General features: G+C 37.5%; 1 protein-coding gene across 1 annotated transcript in view; it reads right to left on the bottom strand.

Moving 5' to 3' along the window:
- Positions 1-884: 884 nt before the first annotated feature.
- Positions 885-27313, bottom strand: part of LOC105061555 (protein STRICTOSIDINE SYNTHASE-LIKE 5) — an 82785-nt gene continuing 56356 nt past the window's right edge. The window contains exon 2 of the mRNA XM_073245302.1: positions 885-1272. Coding sequence (XP_073101403.1) covers positions 997-1272 — 276 coding nt within the window. The 3' untranslated portion in view covers positions 885-996. The remainder of the gene's footprint in view (positions 1273-27313) is intronic.

Genomic DNA, 27313 nt, shown 5'->3' with positions numbered 1-27313 from the left:
GACGGCATTAGTGATGATGCTATCGTTGCTAATAGTTTTTTTTAAATTTTAATTAAAAAAATAAAAAACTATTAGTGATAGCTAAGCCATTGCTAATATTTTTTTTAAATTTTAATTAAAAAATAAAAAAATTATTAGTGATATGCCGTCGTTAATAACAATTATTAGCGATGATAATTTTACCATCACTAATCATAGTAATTAGCGACTAAGTATTTTCATTAGATTTTTAACGATGATAATTAACCATCGCTAGTAGTCAGTTTTCTTATAGTATATGCATCAAAATTTTTATTACTACAAGAACCTTATCCATAAACTTTCTATATTGAGATCAATACTTTGATGATCACTTGACTTAAGTTCATCTTAAGATTATTATGATTTTCACCTTTAGCATGACTCAATACTTTTCTTGTAGAACCCTAGCCTTTTGTTTCCTTTAATCTGAGTCATTGTTTATCTTGTATTTTACTCTAGGTAGTTGGTAAGTCATCCTCGACCTTAATGGACTTTTCTTAGTCACTCTCATACTTTATGGGTAATGCAATTCTTTATTTGATGGGGTTTCTTTCATTTATGGTTTATTCAGTTAGATAACTTCAAGTATAATGAGGGAACATTATATTTAATTCCTCACATTTTTCATAAACATGGCATCACCCATATATGGTTATGCTAGCTTTGAGGAAGAGTATAGTTCATAGATTGTTAAAACTACCAAAAAACTAAAAAATATATATCTATAACGCTAAGGCAAAAGATCTACTATAGATTTTAGAAACCTTTCATAGATCTTTTATTTTAGACTTCATTCTTTGTCCATGTTAGTAAACAATTCTCAGGAGGAGAAAAAGGCATGGAATAACACTTGCAGCTAACTATTAAAAGGATAAGCAAAGTTTCTTAGGATTCAAACCATGAGGACCAATACATAAATTCAAAATCCCTTTCCACCCATGAGCATAAAGCTCAATTGATATTGTGGTCCCATGTTTACATAGCATCTGATCCATATTGAGTAAAATCAATCTTACTAATATAGGAAGCGTAGAGTGAACCATAATAAAGATTCTTTCCAACATTAAGCCCACAAGTCACAAAAATCAAACGCCGACCTGAATAAATGGTGAGTGGTTGCCTTTGGAGAGTCACACTAAGAATTCCAGAATCTTGCAACAAGTATGAAGGTTTTACGAACTTTTCTAAGATCCTGGCCATTTTTCTTGCAAAGGGAAACTTGAATAATATATCCCATGAAATAGTTCTTCCCTACAAAAGAAAAGAATACAATTGTCAAATATTTATAAACTATGCATAACTTAAGAAATTAGAAGTGTAAAGAAAATAAAAATGATAATTAGTATACCGATGATAGTGTAATCCAATAATGGCCTTCACCACCGTACCGAATGTTATCAGGATAGCCTGGCAAATTCTCTATAAAATTCTCAGTCATTCCCTTTTTGTCCCCTTGAATATGATATCTTTTGCATCTTCTTCTACATTATGAAATATGCAATAACAATAATAACATAGTTCATTTAAAATGACAGGGAAAAAGGTTCTGATGGCTATGCCAATTCAATATAGCTGAATTTAGAAATCAATTATATTTTCAATCTCACAATTGCTGTTTTTATAATTGAAAATAATATCATGACCTATTACCACAACATAAGAAATTAGGACCTTATATTATAATACTGCTTCCCAATACTTGATAAAATTATAATGACAAACTTCTAATCAAATTTTATAATGTACATGTAATCCAGACTCATTTATTTTTAGTTTCTACAACTTAGTGTATGCAGTAATATACTAGTTTCACTCACTCTAACATTAAAGACGATGAAATACAGTGCAGTCCTACTTCTAATAGATCTCATAAATTAAATAAATAAAATAATCAATTTTTAAGTCACATATCATTAGAAGAGTTTCACTCACTCTAACATCGAAGACGATGAAATGCAGTGCACTCTTCTTTATAGCAGATCTCATAAATTAAAATAAATAAAATAATCAATTGTTAAATCGCGTATCATTAGAAGAATTATTATAATACATATTTTACTTTTTATGCTAGAAGGCATTACTAAGTGAACCCATGGCCAACAATTATCATAGTTAGTTACGTACCAACCGGTATTGAAAGGATGGTAATAAATTTTTTAACATTTGTATATTCAAATATTTTCAAGTGCATCCTGGTGTTCTCAAAAGAACCATTTTCAATGATGTGATTGAAGACACATATTATTGTACTAATGGTTATGTGTACTTAAATTTTTTCAAAATAAATGATATTAGCAGATGCATTTATTGGGTTAACTTTCATAAGATATCGCATGTTTTAAAGCCTTCTTAAATTTGTAAAATCCTCTCTATTATTTATTCTTACTATTATTTTAAAAAAAATATTTTATTCTAATCTATTCTTATACCTTATTATTCCATTGCTAAGTTCCATTATTTGTATTTCTTTTTCTTTTTGACTCTCCTAGAATATCTTTACCTTCTCTCTTAATATAATTCACCATTTGGTCTCATATTTTATTTGATTTAGTTATTAAATTATTTTTTTATTTAGTAAATTCTTCTTAAAGATATAACTTTTCTCTTTTGATATTCACCTTCTTATTTTTAGATATTTATTAATTTTTTTCTTCCTTCTTGCCCTTCGTGTATAATAGTAAGGTCTGTAACTTATATTATGTAGTTGAACTCTCCCCCTCTTTATTATTTTTCCTTACTGATCTTTCTCATGTTCTAATCTATTTGTATCAGATTTGATCCACTCTTACAGGTTATTAAATGCTTGATTCTATTTAAATCATCACCTGCAAGTGCAAGTATCTTTTCTCCTTCAAGAATATCTTGTATCGATCTATTTGTTTCTTGCCAAACCAATTGTTTAAACATCCCCTCTCAGCATACTTGTGGTGCATAAGTATTAAGTAAATAAAATATCTTTTCATCTAAATCTTATTGAATAGCTAATATTTTATCAATATCCTTTCTACATTAATTACTTTATGCTACATTTTATTTTCCACTACTATTCCTCCACCATTTCTATTCTCTATTATCCTAACTTATACATATATCATAGTTTGTAATCATCCCCCAAATTCTAGATTCATAACCTCTTGATTTAGTTTTGTATAAGCAATCAATATTTATTTTTCTATGTGTCATTATATCCACTAGTTGTCTGATCCTTCTAGTCAAAGTTAGCATTTAAAGTAGCAAATTTAATTTTCTTCTTCTGTATAGTTACTTTGTTGAAAAAAATATGTACTTTCTCCGATCTCATTATTACTTTGATTGGCTGCCATTGTATTAGATTACTACTACAAGACTCTTTAATCCCAAATAACCATATTCATCTGTCGCTACAATAAGGTTATGTTGTAGGTTAGCTTGTAAACAATGACCTACTAAAATCATTGCTCGTTTGTCACTCTATGTTAGTTCATATTATACCAAGTCATTCATAGACAACACCTAGCTATCCCTTGATCATTTGTCACAAAAACTGGTCATGTAGTAGAGGGTGGCCTAAGGATTATGACCTAACCAACTTTGCCCACTTCTTAACAAAATCAAGTAATGATCGTGGCACTTCACATAAAACAGAGGACACTCTAATATTCATGTGTCGTAAATTAGGATTCATTTCATAATCACTATTGAGACAATCGGATCTGCTCCCCTTGATTCGATATTGGCTATCCGATTCAAGATCGGTTCTCTCAATTCCACATCGACAACAGATGTTATAGATTCTGCAGAGCTAAGAACGGAACTAGAAACACAAGAAAATATGGAAGAAGAGATAGAATATGGCATAGGTGTCTACATTGCTCCAGAGCAAGCCAAGGTGGCTGCATCCCAGATATTCCAAGACTTCAGCTTGCCAGAGCACAAAAGCTTTGCAAAAGTCTGTCGAACCAAACATACAAATTCCAAGCTCTAAAGTTGAAGCAGAACCATATTTGGATGTATCAGATGCTGCTCCAAATAAAAATAATGATGGATGCAGGCTTTGTAGAATGGATGGGACTTTGATTTGTTGTGACGGATGCCCCTCAGCAGACCATTCAAGATGCATAGGGCTAAGCAAAGCATTTATACCTGAATCGTGTGGTACTGTCTAGAGTGCATAACTGACAAGATTGGCCTTACAACTTCGAAAATAGGAAGGGAGTAAGAGGAGCCAAGATCTTTGACATCGACATGTATGGGCGGATGTTTCTAAGAACCTGTAGTTATTTAATCGAATCCACTCTAGTGTCATCTGAACCCTCCTCGGATAAAGACTTTCCTCATGGGCCACCAACATCTTGATAGCCTACATTGGTCGATCGCCAATGCCTTTAGGCAGTTACCGACCCCTCATTGGGGATTTGCCACTGCCATCGATTTTCAATCTTCACTACTGACCACCGACACCTCCTCAGTTATCAACATCTTCAGACAACCACCAACATCACCTCGATGTATGACCCATCCTCAACTAGAAGTTAATGAATAGCTACTGACCTCAATTGATATTAAAAGAATGGCCGACCATCATGACCGATTAACCATCATGGCTGAAGCAGCATCATCATGGCCGACTGCCATGGCCGACTGCCATGGTCGACTGACATGTCCGATTGACATGACCGACTGTCTAATCTATAGTCACGATACCACAATCATGGGTTACAACTGCATGCCATGACCATTAATAGGCATAAACTATCTACTAACTCTATGATTATGATTTGATAATATGGTTAACTATCCTGTAGTGCCATAAAAAGCGGGATCCCATGTACTCAACAGTTATTTTCGAATCGCTTTTAAAGGGGAGGTAAGGGAACAACAGTGGTAAGGATAATTACTGAGCGAAACTCAATCAAATTCTACTTTCAATATCCTGTTCACCGCTCCCCACTATCTTAGGCATTAGATGTTCTCTACCGAACACAATTCCAGCTAGTGGACTTGTTTTGTAGGTCGCTCTTCACCGGAGTTAGTCGTACATGGGGATTAGCCTCAATAGATTAGCACACCAAGTAGGGGGTGAAACAACTCCATCGGCTCTACTAGCCTATCTTCCCATCGAAAAGATTTCCACCTCCAGCTCCATAGATAGAGCTTAGTTCCTCACATCCGATTGTCAATGTGGATGCTCAGCAATTCACTGTGCTAGTGCAGCAAGTGAAAATACTGACGGAGACAGTGCATAGCCTCCAACAATAGCAAACACAGTAGCAGCAACAGCAGCAACGGATGGTGGAGGAGCCGGCACCATGCACAGTACCATCCAGGCACAGTCGCAGCACCCTGCGATGATCTCCTTTCCCATCTCTGGAATGACGACTCGCTCGACATTCTTACTATGTTGAGCCACCACCTTTCCAGTACTCCCACCATGCCACCCATCAATAATGATGGTCTCTTTCTCCTTCTCACCGCTACAGCAACAAGGGGAAGAGACCGCGTTCACCTTCATATTCTTCATCTTCAAGTTCTTCAAAGAATTCTACACCTATATTTTCATGACAGTGGTGATTTGATGACTATGAGTGCAAGCTCTCGCCTAGCTCCAGAGGGATGGTCGAGGATCCTCTCATGACTTCGGCATCCACACAACTCCACCCTTCCCCCGATGCATCTTGGATGAGCCGATTCCGACTCGATTCAAGATGCCACAGATGAAACCTTATGACGGTTCCACTGATCCAGTTGATCACCCAAAGAGCTACAAGACCCTTATGATGATCTAGGGGCAACCGACGTTCTCTTATGTCTTGGCTTTCCGACCACCATTCGGAAAACTGCTTGGGTCTAGTATTCTGGACTCCAGCCAGAAAGTACACACTCCTTCAAACAGCTGGAGCACTCATTCATGGCTTACTTTAGCATCAGTAGAAAGATACCAAGAACATCGACAGCCTCTTCTCCTTCAAGTAGTACGAAGGAGAAAAACTCAAAGACTTTATGGCACATTTCAATATAGCCACATTTAAAGTTTGGGATCTCAATAAAGACATGACTATCTCAGCCATGAAAAGGGGGCTCAGAAACTCCAAGTTCATTTGATCGCTCGACAAGATGCTCCCCCAGACCTATCCTGAACTTCTTGAATGTGCATACAAGTACATTTGCATAAAAGAAAGCACTTTTGACCGGCATGAATCAATGAAATAAATTCAGAAGAAACAAAAGAGTGGAGCTCCAACTGAACCAAGCAAAATACTGACCAACAAAGGAGCTTCACCCCACCAATGGAGTCCAAAACCAAGCAACCATGGTTACAGGTGCTCTCAAGGAGCCGCAATAAGAGAAAATATTGTCGGTTCCATCATGATCATGGTCATGATATCAAATAGTGTATTCAACTGAAAGATGAGATAAAAGACCTGATCCAATGGGACTATCTTAGGAAATACTTATGCAACTATCCGATTCAGCTTTCTATAGACCGACAACCTCAAGAACCTAACAGTAATCAACGACAGGAATAATCGACATGATCTTAGGATGACTAAGAGACTGGGGGACAAACTACTTGGGAAGCTTCTCTCAAACAATAAATCAACATGATCCCAACAGGATTGAGACTCCAGAGGATAGATGATTTGGAAAGCTCCTCCAAACGATGACTCGATCATGATACATGATTTGAAAAGCTTCCCCAAATAACGAGTCAATCATAATTTTCGATCCGAAAAGCTCTTCCAAACGATAATTATGTTCCTCTACAACTGAATGACTTACGATCATGCTCCGATACAACAGAACAATACACGATAATGTTTCTGTATGATGGAACAACTATCCCTCCGACATGGACAATCCACGAATATCTTTAATAAAATTGTTTCTATGATATGATATATTCGAAATGACATGTTTGGTTTTTGATTTTCATCTGAATATTTGACTATTTATGGATTAGTTCGGATAGATCCCAAAAGAAAAATGATGAGTCAATGACTCATCCGACGACTATGCAATTCAATAATAAATAAGTTTCAACTCAAGATAATTCGGCTATTCACAAATATGATGCCTGACCAACGGCCTACCGACTAATCTACATGCCGATTCTGATCGATCGAAGACATAAGACAGATGACTATATATGCTGACTCAGCTATGGATGAGCAGAATAATATACTGACTTGACTAAAATTAAGTGGAATGATATGCCAACTCAACTACGGTTGAGCAGAATAATATGTTGACTCGATTAAAATTGAATAGAATGATATATCGACTCAGCTATGACTGGATGGAATAATATACCGACTCAACTATGATCAGATGGAAGAATATACCGACTCGACTATAGTTAGACAAAATAATATACCGACTCAACTATGATCGGATGAAAAAATATGCTGGCTCAACTACGGCTGAGTAGAACAATATGCCGACTCAGCTAAGGTTGAGTGGAATGATATATCGACTCAGCTACAACTGAGCAAAATAATATGCTGACTCAACTATGATCAAACAGAATGATATACTGACTCAGCTATGACTGGATGGAATAATATGCCAACTTGACTACGATCGAATAGAATGATATGCCAGCTCAGCTATGGCTGGGTGGAACAATATGCCAACTTGATTATTGTCAGATGAAAGAATATGTCCATTCAACTATGATTAGACAGAACAATATGCTGACTCAACTGCAATTAGATAGAAGAATATGCCGACTCGACTATGATCAGATGAAATAATATATCGATTCGACTACAGTAGGATGAAAGAATATGCCGACTCGATCATGATCGAATAAAACAATATGCTGACTCAGCTATAGTCGGGTAGAAGAATATACTGATTCGACCAAGGTCAGATGGAAGAATATGCCAACTCGATTTCTATCAGTTAAAAAATATATTGATCTGACTCCGATTGATCGAAAGAAATACGAGCTCTAGCTTAAACCCAAAAGGACCAAAAAAATATTTCAAATTTGATCGATCAAAAAATATACCGACTTGACTACGATCATCTTAGAGTTGCAGTCAAAATGATCATAGAATCGAGACTCGAAGTTATGACAGAAGATATGCTCTCCCATCGTCCAATGTGTCCAGTCACCTTGGATTTGGGAGTGAGGGGCAACTATTGGGACAATCGAATTTGCTCTCCCTGATTCTATGTCAACTACCCGATTCAAGGTCGGTTCTCTAAATTTTGCATTGGCTACAGATGTCATAGATTCTATAGAGCTAAGAATGAAACTAGAAATATAAGAAAATGTGGAAGAAAATATAGAATATGGCATAGGTGTCTACATTGCTCCAGAGCAGACCAAGGTGGGTGCATCCTAGGTATTCCAAGACTTTAGCTTGCCAGAGCACAGAAGCATTATAAAAGTCTATCAAACCAAACATACAAATTTCAAGCTCTAAAGTTGAAGTAGAACCATATTCGAATGTATCCAATGCTGCTCCTGATGGAAATAATGATGAATGCAGGCTTTGTAGAATGGATGGGACTTTGATTTGTTGTGAGGATGCCCCACAGCACACCATTCAAGATGCATAGGGCTGAGCAAAGCATATATACCTGAAGGGGTGTGGACTGTGTGGTACTGTCCAGAGTGAATAATTGACAAGATTGGCCCTACAACTTCCAAAATAGGAAGGGAGTAAGAGGAGCCAAGATCTTTAACATCAACATGCATGGGTGGATGTTTCTGAGAACCTGCAATTATTTAACCGAATCCACTCTGATGTCATCCAACCCCTCCTTGGATAAAGACTTCCCTCATAGGCCACCAACATCTTGATAGCCTATATTGGTCGATCGCCAATGCCTTCGGGCAGTTATCGATCCCTCATGATTTGCCACTGCCACCAATTTTCAGTCTTCACTGCTAACCACCAACACCTCCTCAGTTATCAACATCTTCAAATAGCCACCAACATCACCTCAATGTGCGACCCATCCTCAGCTAGAAGTTAATGTATAGTTGCTGACCTCAGGTAATATTAAAGGAATGGCCGATCATCATGATCGACTGACCATCATGGTCAAAGTAGCATCATCATGGCCGACTACCACGACCGACTGCCATGATCGACTGATATATCAGTCTGATATGGTCAATTGCCTAATCTACAATCACGATACCACAATCGATTACAACCACATGCCACGATCGTTAGTCGGCATAAACTACCTATTAACTTCATGATTATGATCCGATAATAAAGCTTAACTATCTTATAGTATCATAAAAAGTGGGACCCCATGTGCTCAATGTTACACCTGAATCGCCTATGAAGGGGAGGTAGGAAAACAACAGTGGTAAGGATAATTACTAAGCGAAACTCTATCAAAATCTACTTTCAACATTTTGTTCACCACTCTCCACTAACTTAGACATCGGAGGATCGCCATCGGACATGATTCCGACCAGTGGACTTGTTTTGCAGGCATTTTTCATTAGAGTCAAGCACATATGAGGATTGGCTGCAACAATCACTAATATATTTAACAAGTGGCTGTCAGCCTAACGTTTGCTCTGGAAAGCTTTTGCTTAGACATAGGAAAAATTAATTAGAACAAAGTATGCAAGGGTATGAAAAACATGTTGAAAAATCATTATCTAAATGCTTTCAAACATCTCCTTGAAAAACTCCTATGCTCACAAAATCCTGGAATAACCCATTCAAGATTAAGTTACACCCCATCCTACTTCACCACCCCTTTGATTCTAAATTCTAGCAAGTTTATATGAATGCAAGTATATTAATTTCTGTTGGTGCACGTGTGGTGCTCCCAAGCCTTAGGAGACCATGAGAAGAGCTAGGGGTTGACTCTAAGAGGCTAGGACCAATTTGGATCCTAGAGTTAGGATAGAAGTGGTCCTAGGATGGAGGCAGTGCATAGCTCTCCACAGGCTTGAGGTTTAGATAACAAGAACTTCGAGGGGAATGGTTGGGGCTTCGGATACCTAGAGATACAAGATGAAGCAAGGAACCAAAGTTAGGGATGAAGCTGTGAGAGAAGAAGCAGTTTCAATAGATTAGTCGACTCAGACTGAGATTGAATCAACTAAGTTACAGGTGGATTAACTCAGTCTCAATCTGGATCGATTAAGTCTTAAAAAAATATAAGATAGAATTTTGAGAATCTGTGGCATGGTATGCAGGTTAGTCGAGTCAGTCCAATCTCAGTCGACTAAGTCTCAAGTTAGTCGACTCAGTCTGAGACTGAATCAACTCTGTTGTACAGGCAGAGCATAGCAGATTTTCTATTTGGATTTAAGATTGAATTTTGATCTTAGGATCTTAAGATCTGATTTGATATATCTTAAGGGGGCTAACTCTGGGATTGGATTGAGACTAAGAGATGAGAGCATATAAGACATGGATGTATATGGACTCGGTGAGTACTTTTATGTATTAGGTTCAGCCAGAGGAGTTTTTTTATTAAGCTTATTGGCTGTGTGTGTGTGTATAATGTATTAAGATTTCAAGGATTATTAAGATGAATGGAATGAATTGATCTTTTCTTCCTAACTCTCTCCCTCTTTGGTTCTAATGCCAAACCCTAGCCATCTTTTCTGTTCTACTTTGTCTACTGGATTAACATCTAGATTTCACATGAGGCGATACTCATCTAGTATGGGAGTTGTACTGAAGGTTTCTCAACAAGTGATATCAGAGAGTCTGGTTGCATGAAAGAAAGAAAGAAGATGCCAAAAATCAAGATTCAGCCCTATTTTCTATAGCACCCAGATTTGCCCTATTTTCTTCTTGTTACTTTCTTGGTTGTGGTGATCTCCTAATTTAGGTGAAGGATTTTTTTATTCAAAGAAGGTAGAAGGAGATCTATTTCAGATCTAATCTCATTTTTGGGGTTGTGAGGCATGGTATTGTAGAAGGGTATCTAGGGCTGGTTGTTTGCTTGAATGGTGGAATGGCTTCAAGTGGGTTTAAGATAGATTTTGAGAAATTTAATGGCAAAAAAAATTTTACTTTGTGGCAGCAGCAGGTGAAGGACTTGTTGGTGCAGCAGTGGATCAATAAGATTTTGGTGAGAGAGAGATTGAAAAAAATCAACACTGAGGATTGGGAGGAGCTGGAGGAGATTTTCTTCAATATGATCAGGATGTATCTGATGGATCAGGATCTACTGAAGATCAGCATGGAGACCATAGTGAAAGATCTTTGAGAAAAGCTAGAAAAGATGTACATCGGCAAAAATATGACGAACAAGCTTTAGCTGAAGAAGCAGTTGTACAGCTTGCGGATGTCCAAGGGAGACGAACTAATTAGTCACATTCAAAGGTCCAATCAAGTATGTTCTGATTTGATGAATATGGATGTGAAGATCGAAGAAGAAGATCAGGCATGGTTATTGTTATGCTCACTCCCATCGGCATAGATGGTCTGATCACAACCTTGGTAGACAACAAGGAGTCCTTGGAGTCTAAGGAGGTTGTGGGTGCTTTGAGGTCAAACAAGCAGCAGAAGAAGATTTGAAAGGGTGGCTCTACTATGGAGGCACTTGCTGCTCATGAGAGGCAAGGAAGATTAGCAAAAAGAGGTAAATCCTAGAGCAGATTGAAGAAAATCTTGAAGTATTATAGCTGCCACAAGACTGGACACTTTAAGAAGAATTATTTACTTCAGAAGAAGTGCAAGGGAGGAGAAGGGAGGGATTCTATTGGTACAATCACTAAAGGTGAAGAGTCAGATGAGCTCTTGGTAGTTTCAAAGGAGCCCATGATATGTGGTGTATCCAAGATGGCTTCAAAGGGATCCGCAGAGTGCGGAAGATCCGAAGGGCCAGCGATGGAGTTTGAGATGCAGTCGGAACACAGGCGGCTGCATGTGTCCCGACTGTATGAAGCAAGACAAATATAGCTGGGACACAGACTGCTACAGATCACAGGACAGACACAGTCAGGACACAGACGGTTGCAGACTGCAGCATAGGCACAATCAGAGATAGGTGGCTGTGGAGCTACAGCATAGTCACAGTCGGGAAGATAGGTGGCTATGGTCCGTGGCACAGGCACAGCTGGAGATAGGTAGCTGCGGAGCCACAGTATGGGCACAATCAAATACAGCCGACTGTGAGATACACGCATAGCTAGACTACAGACAGTTGTAGAATTCCTTAAAGGGGAAGGCTGTGGTTGGCTTCAGAAAAGGTTCAGTCCTTTGCAGGGGCTCATAGAGAACTAAAGATTCAGATGGAGCATTGTCCAAAGATGTCTCCGCTAGTGCAGGTGGCATCAAGAAAGTCTTTGAAACAAGTGGAGGTTGTATAGTACCAGAATCAAGGAGGATATTTTGATGGACACAAGCTTCAAGTTTCTTAGTGGCGGAGGTATGCAGGTGCAGGATCGATGCACTGGGCATGGTGCGCAGGAGGTCTACTATGGTGGCAGATGGTATCCAGTGGATGCGAATGCGTCAGATGCATAAGCATGGAGTACTGGAGGGCATCATCAAAATTTTTTAGTATCAACATCGATGTCAAGAAAGTCCCATGGCTGAAAAGGAGTCTATGGAGTCAACGGACACGGGAGAGTGCTAAGAGACAAGCGAGGTTCTTCAGCTTAGGTGGAGGAGGTCATCTCTGAGGCCTCCAGGGTTGAAGGGGATAGCATCAACGTTGGCTTTTGCATGAGGAGTTGTCAGAGTGCGCAGCGACAATAAGATCATGTAAACGGATCGTGCAAAGGTTTGCCAAAGCTTGGGGGCACCAAGATGGAGATTGTTGGTGCATGTATGATGCTCCCAAGCCTTAGAAGATCATAAGAGAAGCCAGGGATTAACTCCAGGATGTTAGGACCGATTTTGATCCTAGGGCTAGGACAGGAGTGGTCTTAGGGTGGAGGTGGTGCGTAGCTCTTCACAGGCTCGAGGTTCAGGTGATAAAGACTTTGAAAGGCATAGTTGAGGCTCTGGATATCTGAAAATATAAGATGGAGTAAGGAACCAAAGTCAGGGATGAAGCTATGAGAGAAGAAGTAATTTCAATAGGTTAGTCAACTCAGACTGAAACTAGATCAACTAAGTTGCAGGTAGATCGATTCAATCTCAGTCTGGATCAACTAAGCCTTAAAAGAATAGAAGACAGGATTTTAAAAATTTATGGCATGGTACACAAAGTAGTCGACTCAGTCCAGTTTTAGCCTACTAAGTCTCAGGTTAGTCGACACAGTCTGAGACTGAGTCGACTCAGTTGTACGGACAGAGCACAGTGAATTTTCTATTTAGATCTAGGATTGAATTTTGATTCTAGGGTCTTAAGGCCTGATTTGATAGGTCTTAAGGGGACTAACTCAGAGATTGGACTAGAATTAAGTCCCAAGGGATGAGAACATGTGAGACATGGGTATACATGAGCTCAGTAAGTGCTTTCATGTATTTGGTTCAGCCAGGAGAGTTTTTTTATCGAGCCTATTGACTATGTATATATATACATAGGATGTTTTAGGATTTCAAGGATTATTGAGATGAATGGAATAAATTGATCTTTTCTCCCTAACTCTCTCCCTCTCTGGTTCCAACGCCAAACCCTAGTCATCTTCTCTATTCTACTTTGTTTGCTGGATTAACATTCAAGTTTCATGTGAGGCAATCCTCATCTGGTACGAGAGTTGTATCGGAAGTTTCTCAATAATTTCTGCTTAATTTCTGATGATTTTCTGTATGTTCTGGTCAAATTCAACGTAGAAATACCTTAACCTAGACTTAGACCATCTCCGACTTCTATTCAAACAAAGTCAAATTTAGACTCCATTCGTCCAAACATTACTCTATATACCAACTTTATAAATGAAAATTTTCAATCTAATCTGAGATTCCTGTTCTTATTTTTCAGTAACACAAATTTAGGTTGATATGCTCACCTATATTTGGTCTCTATGTACTCCCTAGCACCACATATTAAGACTCACTAATCTAGTTGGACCTCCTTAATTATTTTCAAAATAAGCCTTGCAATCAAGTTATAACTTCTAAAATTAAATCATAGTATTTAGATGTATGATGTGCATATATGCATATTCAACAAAAGGTCAGTTGTATGGATATTTTGAGATAAAGCATCACGGTCATCTTCGATATTATCTCAATATTGAGGTGCTTTATCCTTCTCAAGGTTTTTTTTTTGGTAGATGAATTGTCCATTCTTGAGCTTCTTGTATGTGCAGCTTTGACTAATGACCTTATGATACTGAGACTTAGGGAGATTTATTTGAAGATTTCTTTGACTAATGTAGAAGTTCGATCCAATTCCTATCTATTATCATCAATTTATTAATAGTATGGTTCATTTAATTATATCATTGCTAGAGATTGGAAATGCTATTCATGTTGCTAGGCTTTGAAGGGTCAAAAAGTGCTTTTTAGGGGGCTAGAAGCTCCTTTGGATGAGTTTAAGGTGTTTGGTAAAACTTTTGAAATAGCTTTTTGGCTCCTTCAAAAATTGAAAAAGATTTTTTACGAAAAACTCGAATTTAAAGCTTTTAAGCAAAACCTCTACTTGAGATTTATTTGGAAGCTATTTTAACCCGAGAGACCTAGGTTCAAATCCCAACAAGATCAAAAATTAGTTTAAAATACTTTTTATTACCATAATCATTTAAGTTGGTGTTTTGATCCATTAATTACATGATAAGGATTTTAAATTTATCTATTATATTACTTATATTAAAATTAAAAATAATTTACAAATTAATAATATAATAATAATTTTGATAATACATTAATAATATAATATAAAATTATGTTGTATTGTATGTATTATATAATAATAATGTTAAATTATTATCATCATTATTATTTGAATTTATTAATCATATTATGGTAATATAACAATAATACAAAGTAATAATACTTTAATAATTTAGTCAAATATTATAATTATAGTAATATTATTAACTAGATTAAAATATAAAAATAAATAATTTATAAACTAAGAATACTTTAAAATAATAGTTTTATAATCCAAATAGTTAGATAATTGAAAGTACCATGCAATATCATTTATCATCATTTCATAATATTAAAAAATACTTTCTTTATTTGGTTATCAAACATATGTTAAAGTTTTGTAATACTTCAAAAATATAGTTATCAAATAGTAAATAATTTTTTATACAGTATTATCCAAAGCTTTACCGACGAAAGCTCTCTTATATACAGTAATACCAAATAATGCATTAATTATTTTCTGTTGCTTAATCAATTCATTATGCAACACTTCTACAAATCCTTCAATATAGTTATCAAATAGCAATAACTTTTTATGCAATATTATCCAAAGCTTTACTAACAAAAGCTCTCCTACATACAGTAATGCCAAATAATGTATTAGTTAGTTTCTATTGCTCATTCAATTCATTATGCAACACTTCTACAAATCCTTCAATATCTTTGAAGTACTATTTATCATGCCTTATTTTTTCCATTCGCTCTACTCATCATACTCTTCATGCCTAACAAATACTGATGAGATGGCACTATTCCTCTATTTTTAACTATGGCTCTAATACAAGCTTTTCTATATTTGTTGGAGTCTTATTTGTTGGAGGAATAAAAAAGAAGATATTTTTCTATAGTGCTGAGTCTTAAGTATTGTGCTATTGGGTTGCAATGCTTACATTTTTGGTACTGATATTCATATCACTATATTGGCACTTCACCATGCTGATAATCAAAGTGCCATTCAAATTTTCCAAAGAAGACTTCTTTTTTCATGAGCAAACAGAAGATATCAAGATTGAATACCATTTTATTTGCCATTTCTATAAGGCTTACGTTCTATCCTTGCCTCAACCTTTCTTTGTCTCTTTAGCTTGCAGACCTTTCACAAGATCACAAACTAATGCAAGATTCTGTTCTATTCTTCAAATTCTCATGCTTTCTATTAATCCAATATTAGTTCTTTTTTCTTTGGGGATCAAAGGGGGCAGGGTAGATATGTTATGTGTATGTATATATTCTTTTTATATAACACTTGCATGGTATATAAGACTCACATGGAGATCATCGTATATACTGAGTGATATTGGGCTATCACCCTAACTCATAAAGAATATAGATGCAGGCTAGGAGGCCAACACAATCCTCAAAATGATAGGATAGAAGAAAAGCAAACCAATAGTTTAAACCAGAAAATCAATTAAAGAAAAATTGAAAAAAAAAAATCAAATTAAGAAAAATTTAGAGTTAAATATTTCCCAATGAGAAGTATAAGTACTAACTTATCTTATTACCAAAGGCCTTTACTGATGCCTACAATTTATGGGGGAAAAACTTTGGAGGCTGCAACTTGTCACAATCACCAACGTCACCTCCTATATATCTTCGAAAACCACTAGGGTTTACTATAGAATCCACCATACAAAGTATCTCAGAACAAGGACAAGCTAATGTGTAGTCGATAAAAACAACATTTTATTGATTGAATTTTGGGGTATATATGGTGCTATTTATAGCCTCTAAGGCCCTCACATTTATAAGCAAGAATTGCTATCTCCAGACTACCCTAATATTGTTTCAGTATTTCAATTATGGCTTCCCCATCAAAGCTCTAATTGAGGCAATTCAATTTCAATTTGAGTTGGCTAGCTTGACCAACTTCATCTCTCACTACAACTTAGCTTGCTGTATAAAATGATAAACCCTTTAGACCTATGAGTCAGATATATATCATGTTAAATTTTTTCTTTAACTAGATTAAGGGTGGTCTAAAGGCTGTCTGCTAGTCTTGTGACCATGAGAGGTGTGATTCTAGCCTATTTCATTTTCTCTCCTAATTCACACAAGCTAGTTACTGGATCATGGCAATTTTTTGGATCAATCACTTTAGGGTTTAGAAAACTTCTAGAACCTTAAACTCTAACCTTTGATTCATATACTCTCCATCTACAAATACTCATCAAATGTATCGTTTGAGATCTTTTACCCATTGAAAATCTTGAAAATATAACATCTCCTTCTTTTGGCCATATTTAGGTTAGATTGGGAAATTCTAAGATAAATATGGGGAGGGAGGGAGGGAGGGAGAGATCTACCAAAATGGAGCCATTATCTCCCCCTACTTTCTTCCATCTCCACTTGGATCTAGCTAGAATTCAATTAAATTCCCCAAGATCTAGACCAACTCTCCACTATAATCACCTTAAGTATTAGCAAAGAACAAATCAAGGAGCTAGAAGAAAAAAGGTTTAAGGGTCCTCCCCAAGAAAGAGCCAACAAGCTTCCTTTCATTTTGCCACACTCTAGCCCTTTTTTCTTTTCATTTCCTATCAAATTATGAATACTTTGATATAAATTTTGAAATCTACAATGTAATCCTTTTCTTAATAAAATAAATTTTGTTTTAGATCATCTCTTTCTTGCTAGATAGCTTATGTATGTTTATTTTCTTGCAGTTTTCTTCTTCATTCCAGTTTATTATAAGTTATGGGATGGACTCCTCTAGTTGCACTCATAGCCCTTACCCAACCTCTAGTTTCATCCTAAACCATTTTCCTTTACTTTCTTTAGGTTTTTCAATTTTTAGGACCTTAAAAGCTGGGTACAAACCCCATGTATTATACACTAGTTTTTAACATCTTTAATTTTTTCTCCATAGTTTTCCTAATTTTTTCATATGTTTCCCACCTGATCTAACATAAAATTTCATATTGTTGAATTCTAAGATTTGTTTGGTTTTGCTTTTTCTATAGAATATATTTCTTTTTCTTTATGTCCATTAAAGAAAATATGGCGCTAACAATAATTTTGACATCAAGTGATAATCTAAGAACTTACAGTGGGGTCTCACAAAAAATTAGAGAGCATTGATCTGGAGATGTTGCTACACCATTAGCAAAATAGAGATCATGTGCAAACACAACTATCTAATTGGTGGATGGGTTGAAGCTCATCAATCTTCCATGAGGCCGGCCCTCGAGAATGTCTAGCGTGTGCATCTCGAAGTTATATTTGTAGGATGCATTGGTAAAATAGATCATGCCATCAGATGCAATATCAATTCCATCAGTTAAGCTAAACTTCAAACCCTCACCCTCATTTGTCATCAATTCTACTGTCTGGTCTAGTTTCACCAATAGTAGTCCCCAGCAATAACCATGTGTTCATATTATCAAATTCTTCTCCACATTATGTCAAGAAAAATAAGCATGCGTGACAAATAAAATTTCATGTATTAATATGTTGTATTTTCCACAAATGAGATGGGCAAAGTAAGGGTTAGACTACAAAATTGCTTATGTAGATTGATGTGATATTAGTATAAAATGGATGCATATTATTGCTAAACTTTACTTGAGTAGCTACATTTCTTTTTGGTTCATATTACAAATTGGATTTTCTAATTCTTTAGCCATGATCCATGTAGTTAAAACCTACCAATTGGTGGTGAATAATTGATAAACTGACCAAGTTCTTCCATCATTTATTTAGTCATCTATCATTGTTGATGCATGGATGGCTTTAGATGAATGAACTTCTCTCTTTAGACCCTACTAAAAATCTAGATGATATTTGGCATGAAATGCCAATTTTTCTAATGGGCTATTACATGTCTACACATCTCTCTAAAGATGCAGGCCTTGCTGGGTCAAGTAAGATGTCTATATGGTGCTACAATTGGTTTGACAAGTTTACCAAATAAGTTGGTTAAAGATTTTCTAAAGCTACCTCCTCATTGATCAACCATATTAAAGGGTTTGAAAAAATATAAAAGAGCATTCTAGTACACAAAGATCTATCATTGCAGCCTCTAGAAGTGACAAATGTACACAATTCTATAATATCTAGTTCATAATAGAGCAATCTTATTGTTGTACCTAAAACAATACTCTTTGGAAGGAATATCTAAATCCAAATTAGTATGTCATTTCAAAGCAATGTGGAGCTTTTAAAAGAATTCCTTCAAATTGACAGTTCATTAATGATCACATGGATGCTAATAAATGAACTGAAAAAAAGAAAAAGAAAAAAGCATAGCATAATACTAGACAACAACTCCAAACCCATAATATGTATTTACTGGAAATTCCACTGCAAGTTCTTGATGCTTTGTGTGATAAATCTACTAAATCAAGCAGACAGAACAAAAGGGTTAAAAAAGTCACTATTTAATAGACATTTAGCAATAAAACATGAAGATATCAAGTAGATATCTTGTGTTCTAGTTGTCTCAAGGCATAGGTAATCCCTTCTTTAAATTTTGAAAATAAGGGGATACCTAGAAGAAAAATATACAAGCAAAGTATATCGATCTCACATAAAAAATGCTTCTAAGCTTCTAAAGTTAGGACTGAATAAGATAATTATAAATTATTATTTTTGCTTATAGAATAATAAATTAGTTTAACATTTTAATTCTAAGATTTTTGTGTTTCTTAGAAATTAATAAACATCTTTGGAACTTGTTACTACAAGACTCTGAGCTGGTGCAAATGGGATCGATCTCCTACCGACCTAGAGTTCAGTGGCGATCTGAGGATGAGTTCTCTTTAAAAAATCTAAAATGGAAGCCCACGCTCACCGAAGATTCTCCAATGGGGGACTATCCAATGCTTAAGTTAATCGAAACTTTAGAACAATAGAGGAAAGAGAATGAGAGAATGTGCGCTTGTTCTCTTTCAGAAGAACTTACTTGAGAGTCTTCTTTACCCCCTTTATATAGAGGGAGATAGTCGTGCATTATCTCTAAATTTGATAATAAAAGTGGAGAATCGTGCCCACGATCACAAAGATCATGGATTATTGATTACAGACATTAACTACATGAATTTAACTCACATGCCCGAGATTAAAGGAAACTGTCCGAGATTCTGAGAGATTTCATTGGATCAATCTTTCCTTCTTTAATGGTCCAATGGCTTAGAGTTCATCTTGTGTCGCTGATATGATCTCGACCTCAGGGTCGATATGCACCCAAGCTTAGGATCGGATTATAGTCGATGTTGCAGAATTTTTTTGATGGATGGTTGGATTGCCCAAGCTTTCCTTCTCAACATCCTAAGAGGTCTTTTGGTGTTAATGTTGTTTTCCTATGAATCATCAATGTCGGATCTGAGATAAGTGTTTGATCACAATTTGAGATAGAGGAGATCGAGGTCGGGTGGTTAATTCTCCCCATAATACTTGCCCCTCACCTTTGAGCCCAAAGTAACTTTACCACTTTAGATGAAAGAAGTAGTTGACTTTGAGACTCAACCTCGGCTTCTAGTCTGATCTCCAAGTCATAACATTAAATTCATATTATTCGATGGAGAGAATTTCAGAGCTTCATTTATGCACCGCTTAATAAATCCTGCTATAATAATGAAGCATAGGTGGTCTGAAGCATTGTTTTATTATAATTTAAGACTGTGATCTAGCGACTGTTTCTGGGCCCATCACAACTTGCCACATGCCAATCATTAGTAGGCCTCAAGCTGCCATCGTGGATCAGCCTACATGATGCATTCAAAGACTGGTGCAACAAAAATTCGTGCAATCCTGCATCTTTGATGCCTGCCATATGGCAAAATCTACTGCGGTAGTGCTTCAATTTGAGCCATTGATGATAGTACAAATATGTCCTTCTACCTCTTCTTTCCTTCTATTTCTTTCATTGAACATCTGTTGCTTTATTTCACTACTGCGACTATCGGATGAAAGCCCATCAACACCAACATCACCATCTTCTTCGGCATCGATGATTTTCTTTGACCTCAAAGCTCCTCTTTTCTAGTTGGTCCTCCCTCTTTTCCTTTCATTTTTCCTTTATTTTTGTTGTTTTTTCCATACGGTTTCTTGTTTTAGCCCTCTTGCTCCATTTGTAAATTCTCCTTTTTCTCCTCTTCCATGGATTCTGATGGTAGCAAGGCTCAAGGTGAAAGTCATTAAGGTGACCAAAATCCTCGACCAAGTCCTCCCCAGGCCAAATTTGAGGGAAATCCTCGAACCACTATTAAAGCTACTTCTCGTCTGGGTGCTGATCTTCTGAACCTCAAGGCTTGGGTAGTCCCATACGAGGGTTTGGAGACTTCTAAGATCTAAGCAATGATGAGTTTAGCATCATTGAGTTCGAGCTAAAAAGGTTCTGAATGTAGTATCATATTCCTTTGTCTTTCTAACTGGAGGTTTTTGATCGTGAAGATTGGGTCATCAAGGCTTCGAAGCAACGAGTCACCATATATAAGGAGTCTCTTTGAGCTGGCCTTCGCCTTTCACTTCATCTTTTTATCAATAATATTATAGAATTTTATAGGATCCTTTCTACTCAGATCACCCCAAACTCAACTCTAGTGATTGTTGTTTTCATTATTCTTTGTGATCTCCTCAAGATCCCTCTGAGGTGCTCACTCTTCATAGCAATATTCACCCTGAAGAGACACATCCATGAGAAAGGGTGGTGTACTTTTCTCTATGAGGAGGGTGCACGTTCATGAAATAACTTTCCTCCGCAGTCTACAGCTGAAAGAGCCATTTTTTCTGTCTCCTCAGATTTACCCTAAGGCTTCAACTAGATCTAGGGCGATCTTTGGCTTTCACCAAATAAGGTCAAGTCAGTCCTTACCAAGAACGATGAGGACTACCACTCCCTACCTTATATTGAGGTATTGGAATTAAAGGAGCTGGTGACCAAATAGGTATTATACGATGCTGGCATCAATCCAACATTGCCTTGGGGTATAGTCGATTTCTTTTGACTTGGCATGTCATTTTGTATTTTGTCGTCAGCTTTCATACTAATGATCCCTGCTTGGTTTTACGATGATGAGGCCATCATTGGAGTCAATCAAGTTAGTCATGAAGAAGAGATCAGGCTTCTCCAGGGGGAGCCTTCATCCAAGAAGCAGAAGAAGTTGAGGCTAATGACTTCTACTCTGATCCCCACTCCATTATTGGGGACTTTGAGTTTGGAGCTGGTCGAGATCGATGACAAGCCGAAGGTTGTCGCAGCCATGCCCTTGAGGTCGGCTCCTCTAGCCTCTCCTAAGTTGGGTCACACTCTGAGCCTGGTGCCATGTTCTCAATGAACTCCATCCCCACCTCATCCAGCATACGTGTTGATCTCTCTAGTGGTGCCAACTTTAGTGGCATGGTCTGAGGTAGACCTCTCCTCATCCAAGACAGAGAGGGGTTTGTTACATTAGCAATAAGAGTCCAGAGTAGTGACTCCGCTCTCTGAGATCATCAACTTGCTATCATCAACTTGCTCGGAAGCTAATGAAGATGATACTGCTGCTATCTGAGTGGGCAAATTGGAAGTCCCGTCCCTTAGATGAGATGATGGGCTTCAGCTATGCCAATCTTCTCAGGGTAAGAATCTCTCTCTTTCAATTTATTCTTCTCATTTGTAGCTGACATTTCTAACCTTTTTTTTGTAGTTAGTCCACCATATTATGGTTCTCAATGAGGGCGTTGTTGACTTTAACTGAGTGAAGCTCTCAAGGAGTAGAAGCTTCGAATCTTTGAGATCCGAACGTAGGCCATCGAAGGGACTAAGAAAGTGACCAAAGAGGAGGCCTCCCAATCTAGATCCAAGCTTCTGACTGCTCGAAAGAAAATTGAGGCCCTCGAAGGCCTTGTTGCAATGGAGCAAGGTGTTGCCAAGGTGCATAGCAAAAGATTACCAAACTGGAGGAGGCACTTGAGTTTGATGAGGCAAGACTCAAAGATGTCGAGCAAAAAATGGAGATGGTTGAAGCCCGAGCCACTGAAGAAAAATTGAAGGTGGTCACCAAGGAAAAGTCCCAGCCATGGAGCAGTTCAAGGCCTCTGTCAATTTTGAAGTTAAAGTCGCTGAAGGCTCCTCGATGGCCTATGACTACAGGTTCAAGGCCTGTAAGGAGCAGGTTGCTTGGCTATTCCTTGGAGTCAATGTAAGCTACCTCAACCCTGAAACCAATGATGACGAGGCTGAGGAGGAGGATCGGGCTAAGCCATCCCCTACTATCAAAGGCAAAGTCACCCCAACCACTGACATTGCCCCAAGCCGGTGTCCGAGCCTGCCGTCGAGGAAACCCTTTAGTTATATTTTTATACTTACTTTTTTAGTCTCATGAATAAACTCTTTTATTAATAAAATGAACTTTTCTTCTCCACCTTCCAATTGTGTTTGCCATGACGCACTCATCATTCATTTTTTTCTAAGTCTTTGAGGACAAAGTACCATCCAATCTAAAATTTGCCAGCTCAAACAATCATCTGAGGTAGATTTTAAGTAGGAGTCATCGGCTTGGAGAAGTATCTGAAATTGATTACTTCGGCTCCATGTCCGAAGCGAACTTGGTGTAGGGTATGTCTGTTCGAGCACATACCTAAAGTTGATCTGACATGGAGTCCATCAACTCAAACTCACATCCAAAGTTGATACTTAGTAGAATTTAATGGGAGTTGAGGTCAAGTTGTTTTAACCATGTCGTTTGTGCCCAAATTCATAAGGTCAAGATGTTTCCAACCTAAAACTTTATGGAGGTCCTGACTTGAGTCGGGATATCTCTTTGTAGTCGGCATATCATCAACCACTCATTTGGAGGTCCCAGCCAAAGTCGGAATATCTCTATAAGGTCGGTTCTTTTTGACCTAGTTATCGAAGTTCCAGACCCAAGATTAGATATCCTTGAGTCGACTTTTGTCCAACCTCCATTCATTGAGGATCGAGCTAAAGCTCGAGTATCTCTATATTACTAGCACCCTAGGACATTTTTTCCATAAATGTCCTCGGCTATGACTGAGGTTTTCATGGGAGGTCAGTTTTAGCCAACCTCAGTCGATTTTTTCCTTGATCACTTTTTATTATCAATCTATATAGGGCCTAAAGAAAATAATAATTTTATTTATCAAGTAGCCCATATAAGACTTAGTGATAGTACATTATTAGGTTCTCAACATTCTATGTTCAAGGAATGGGAGTGACGTCAAGGTCTTCGATTTTCTAGAATCTAGATTGAATGACTTCGGTGACTCGATAAGAATCTTCCCAACTTGGGGCTAGCTTGCTTTGTTCTGTAGGTTTAGATACTTTGATTCTCTAAAGGATGAGATCACTAGGTAGGAATATCCTCGACTTGATCTGAGCATTATAGTACTGAGCCACTCACTATTGATATGAAGCCATCCTGATCCAAACTTACTTTCTTATTTCTTTCAATGAGTCTAAACTTGTTCGAAGCCAATCTGGATTATCTTGCTCGCTATAGTACTCAACTTTGGTCATCAAAATACCAATCTTGACAAAGATGATAGCTTTGGCTCCAAAGGCAAGGTTGAAGGTACTTTCTCTAGCAAGCATCCAAGCTGTTGCCTGGTATGCCCATAGTACATTCTAAAGCTCTTTGATTCAGAGCCTTTTTGCTCAATCGAGTTTCAACTTTAAACCCTACAAGATGGTACAATTAGTAACTTCTGCTTCTCCATTAGACCATGGGTGGCCAACCGAGATGAGCCTTTAGTCGATGTGAAATTTTGAGTAGAACTCTTTAAACTTCAGATTGTTAACTTGTCATCCATTATCGATAATGATGGTACATGATAGTCTAAACCAGCATATAATGGATTTCTGACCAAATCCTGGATCTTCTTGTTAGTGATCTACACCAGTGGCTCGATTTCAACTCATTTGATGAAGTAGTCAATTATGCTAATCAAGAACTTTCTTTGCCCTGTTGCCTATGGAAAAGATCCAAACATGTCGATTCCCCATATGACAAAGGGCCACGGGGCAGTGATTGGTGCAAGCTAAGTCATCGACCTTCGTTGGATGTTGGCATTTTTCTAGCACTGATCACACCTTCTCACAAAGTCGGCCGCATCTTATTATAGGGTCGGCCAATAATATCCTTATTGGATTATCTTTTAGGCCAATGACGTGCCCCCCATATAGTTCCCACAAATTCTTTTGTAGACATCTTCAAGTGCATAATCCACCTCGAATGGCCACAGATATCTAAGCAAGGATAATGAGAATGACTTTTTATATAGTCTCCCATCTAGATAGACATACCAAGGAGCTTGCTGTTTGATCTTCTGGACTTCCATAGGATTGATCGATAGACTGCCATCAACAAGATAGTCGATGAGAGGGTCCATCTAGCTCAGCTCATGTCCGACATATAGGACAGTTGGTTGTTCCTCGATGCTTGGCTTCTCCAAATGCTCAATGAAGATTTTTTTATTAAGATCGGTTATCTCAAGGTGGCAACATTAGATAGGACATCTGTGTGAGTATTTTCTAACCTTCATATTTGTTGCATCTCTAAACATTAGAAAGCCATCAAGAGACCCTTCAACTTCTATAGGTATCGGGCCATTGTTAGATCTCGAGCTTCATATTCGTGTCGTATCTAGCCAAGAATAAGTTATGAGTTAGTAAAGACTTTGAATTCTTTTATCCCGAACTCTTTGGCAATGTCGAGGTTGGCTATCAATGCTTTGTACTCTTCATTATTGGAGGCATCAAAGTCAAATCAAAGAGCAGACTCCATCATAGCTCCTTCTGGGCTTGCAAGAATAAGTCTTGCTCTGCATCCACATGAGTTTGAGACTCCATCCACATATTAGACCCACTGAGGACCTTCTTTATCCTTCTTAGGTTGTGCTAAGATGGACTCTTTGTTGGGTATAGTGCACTCAATGAGAAAGTTGGCCAGTATCTATGCCTTCATTGCTAGTTGAGGTCAATAACTAACATCGAATTCATTGAGCTAGATCATCTACTTCACCCTGTGCCCTAAGGTGTCCAGTCTTTATAGGATGAACTTCAAAGGCTGATGGGTCAAAACAACCATTGAATGGGCTTGAAAGTATGGTTGGAGTCTCCATGCAGAAGTGATGATCATGTATATCATCTTCTCGACTTTCAAGTATCTTATTTCTGAATCCCACAAGATCTTGCTCGTATAGTAGGTCGGCTTTTGAGTTCCCATATCTTCTTGATAAGGATCAAATTGACCACAATAGGTGAGACCAACAAATATATATATAATCCCTCACCTGCCATTGGTTTGGAGAGCATTTGGGGCATTCTGAGGTACTTCTTGAGATCCTCAAATGTAGCTTAACATTCCTTCGATTAGTCGAAGTTGTTCATCTATCTCAGAACCTTGAAGAATGGAAAGTAGTTTTTGGTCAACCTTGAGATGAATCGATTAAGAGCTGCTATCTGATGCACCAAGCATTGCACATCCTTCTTGGTACTCGAATGCTTCATTTCCAATAGTTTTAGGATCTTTTCCAGCTTCGCCTAGATTTTGGGTTGAGTCAATATGAACTCCAAAAATTTTTTCATGTCGCATCAAGGGTGTACGTACTTGTTTATGTTGAGCTTCATTTGGTGTCATCTTAGCTCGCCAAATGCTTCCTCAAGGTCAGCTATATGCCAATCTACCTTAGTGCTCTTAATAAACATGTAATTGATATAAACCTCCATATTGCGGCCAATTTGATGATTAAACCCCTTATTGACAAGATGCTAATAGGTAGCTCCTATATTTTTTAACCTAAAAGACAACATTTGTAATAATACAAATCTTTATCAGTGATGAATGCAATCTTCGAGCACCATTTAAATCTGATTATATCCTGAGAAGATGTCCGTGAAGCTTAATAGCTTGTGACCCGAGGTTGCATCCATGAGCTAATCAATCCTTGAGAGTGGAAAGCTATCATTCAAGCATATCTTGTTCAAGTTGATGTAGTCAATACAGATCCTCCACTTGTCATTATCATTCTTGACCATGATGATATTGGTGAGCCACTCTGGATAGTGAACTTCTCAGATGAATCCCACTGCTAAGAGTTTGTCCACTTCCTCCTCAATTTTCTACTGTCGCTATAGGGTGAAGCTTCTCTTCTTTTATCAAACTAGATGGTACTTTGAGTCAACATTCAACCAATAAACAATGACATCAAATAGTATCCCTGACATGTCAGATGTCGATTAGGTGAAGATGTCCTTGTTGGCTCATAGGAAGGCCATCAGTGATCTCGAAGATCGGACATTAGCTACACCCAGATTTGAATGGTCCTACTCAGATCGTCTTCAAATGGAATTATCATTAATTGCTTGGTCGATTCACCATGAACCTCTTTGAATTCTTCTCTATGGTCTAGTCCTTCAAATGGCAAAATCTTCATTGATTTCTTCCCTTTTATTGTTGCTAAAGAGCATTGCCAGGCTAGCAACTAATCTCCTCAGACTTCTCTAATCCTATTTTGAGTCAGGAATCTCACCTGTGGATAGTTTGTGGAGATGATTGGTCACAACACATTCAGTCTGAGTTGGCCTAAGATTGATTTGTAGG

The sequence above is a fragment of the Elaeis guineensis genome, chromosome 11 (assembly GCF_000442705.2).
Source record: "Elaeis guineensis isolate ETL-2024a chromosome 11, EG11, whole genome shotgun sequence".
In the NCBI taxonomy this organism is placed as follows: domain Eukaryota; kingdom Viridiplantae; phylum Streptophyta; class Magnoliopsida; order Arecales; family Arecaceae; genus Elaeis; species Elaeis guineensis.
This window is presented reverse-complemented; position numbering and strand designations above follow the sequence as displayed.